The following is a 1,705-nucleotide window of genomic DNA, read 5'->3' as shown; positions in this document are numbered from 1 at the left end:
CTCTTTATATATATATATATATATATATACAGGAACTGCCATGCAAGGTGCCACCTGCCAATCAGGACTAAACACATTCACACCTATTCTTACACCGATGGCATAGCAATCAGGAGCAAGGACACATGGGTCGACAGGGAGCGTTCCGCCGATTGGAAGACGACCCGCTCTACCTCTGAGCTGCAGTGTCTTTTTGTCTGACGTGTCAGCTGTGGAGATGATTTTCCCCTTGATGAAAATAAACTCTAAAGTGTAACCATGTCATGTGAGATGCTACATCAGTACACTTTCAAAACAAATATTACAGTTACCATTGCAGAAAATTGCATTTTATATGTAACACAATTTATCACATTGACTGAACACGGTCAAACCACATACAATGTTTTGACCTAGTTTTGTTATGATTCAGTTGTTAAACAAGGTCTATAATGTGCTTATCAACAAAATGACTATATTACTGTGGGGAACTATGAAGGCTCTGCCTCTCCCACCAGTATCCCTGACTGAAGGAATATTTGACCAGTAGAGTAGAAAGGAGTCCCCTGGCTGTGATGGCAGCAGCACATTAAACATAGATCACAAAGAAAAAATACTTAAGATATGATGATGATGACAGTAATAGAACAGAAATGTACAAAAAAAAGACTATTAGAGATAGGATGCTTTGATAAGGAAGTAGGTGGCCAACAGTGGGACAGAAATATGCATAAAGGGAAGTGAGTAAGGATTAGGTAATGGTTGATGAGATGCAGACATACATTTTGGAGCTGGTTGTAAATTGGTGGATCTTAATGCTGCTGCAAGTGTCTGTGTTCCCTCTCTGTCTAGAGAGTCATGAGAGATCCTTCTCTTCCTCTCATAGGTTTTGGAATACGAGCGTGATTACATGTGCGCAAAGTGTCGTCATATCTTCACTGTGCAGGCTGATTTTGACCAGTTCTACATCTTTGTCCCGCCGGTGGCTTGTCCTAATCCTGATGGCTGTAATTCGTTGAAATTCAGCTGTCTGTCTGGAGGATCTCAGCCTGCTGCCTGCAGGGACTTCCAGGAGATCAAGATACAAGAGCAGGTAGGACAGTTATGCATGTGTTATTGTTCATTTGCAGGGTGTGTACGGATTTAACGTTTGGTCAGTGTAAATCTCTCTCCTCCCCACCACACACACACAGGTGCAGAGGCTGTCAGTGGGCAGTATTCCTCGCGCTATGCTGGTGGTTCTGGAGGACGACCTTGTCGACAGTTGTAAATCTGGTAAGAACTGTAAATAGTTAGCTTTGTTAACAGTAACACATATAACCAGCTTCTCCAAATGTATGCACATGTGTACCCAAGCAAACGGAAGGCTTTGTCATTATATTGACTGCCAGTGATGACCCAGTCACATCACCAACTGCCTTAAAGTGATCAGAGACAGAACCTTCTGATATATCATTTCCACTTTTCTAGTACAACAATGTGTTTAGTAAATTAAAATTACTAAATTAAACACTGTTCACATGTCTGTGACAAAATACACTCTAGGTCCTGTATGCTGATGTGGGACAAAGCAATGTTGCAGCATGAAGTTTGAAATTTAATTTGAAACCACCGTATGATGGCGCAGTGTGCAATGCCATGCTTATACGGTAGCTTTCAGTAACTGAAACATTAAATCTATGGGGTGCTCCTAATAGATGATGTAACTGTTTATGGGGTGCTCCTA

General features: G+C 41.5%; 1 protein-coding gene across 1 annotated transcript; it reads left to right on the top strand.

Moving 5' to 3' along the window:
- Nucleotides 1-765: 765 nt before the first annotated feature.
- Nucleotides 766-1,699, top strand: LOC116380730 (DNA helicase MCM9-like). Its single transcript, XM_031842607.1, has 3 exons — nt 766-1,072; nt 1,173-1,254; nt 1,525-1,699. The coding sequence occupies exons 1-3, from the start codon at nt 890-892 to the stop codon at nt 1,536-1,538; spliced, it is 279 nt and encodes a 92-aa protein (XP_031698467.1). The 5' UTR covers nt 766-889; the 3' UTR covers nt 1,539-1,699.
- The last annotated feature ends 6 nt before the right edge of the window (nt 1,700-1,705 follow it).

Source organism: Anarrhichthys ocellatus, unplaced genomic scaffold, assembly GCF_004355925.1.
Source record: "Anarrhichthys ocellatus isolate YVR2014 unplaced genomic scaffold, GSC_Weel_1.0 scaffold8539, whole genome shotgun sequence".
Lineage (NCBI taxonomy): Eukaryota > Metazoa > Chordata > Actinopteri > Perciformes > Anarhichadidae > Anarrhichthys > Anarrhichthys ocellatus.
The sequence above is the reverse complement of the archived record's forward strand: the minus strand, read 5'-3'. Positions and strand labels throughout refer to the sequence as shown.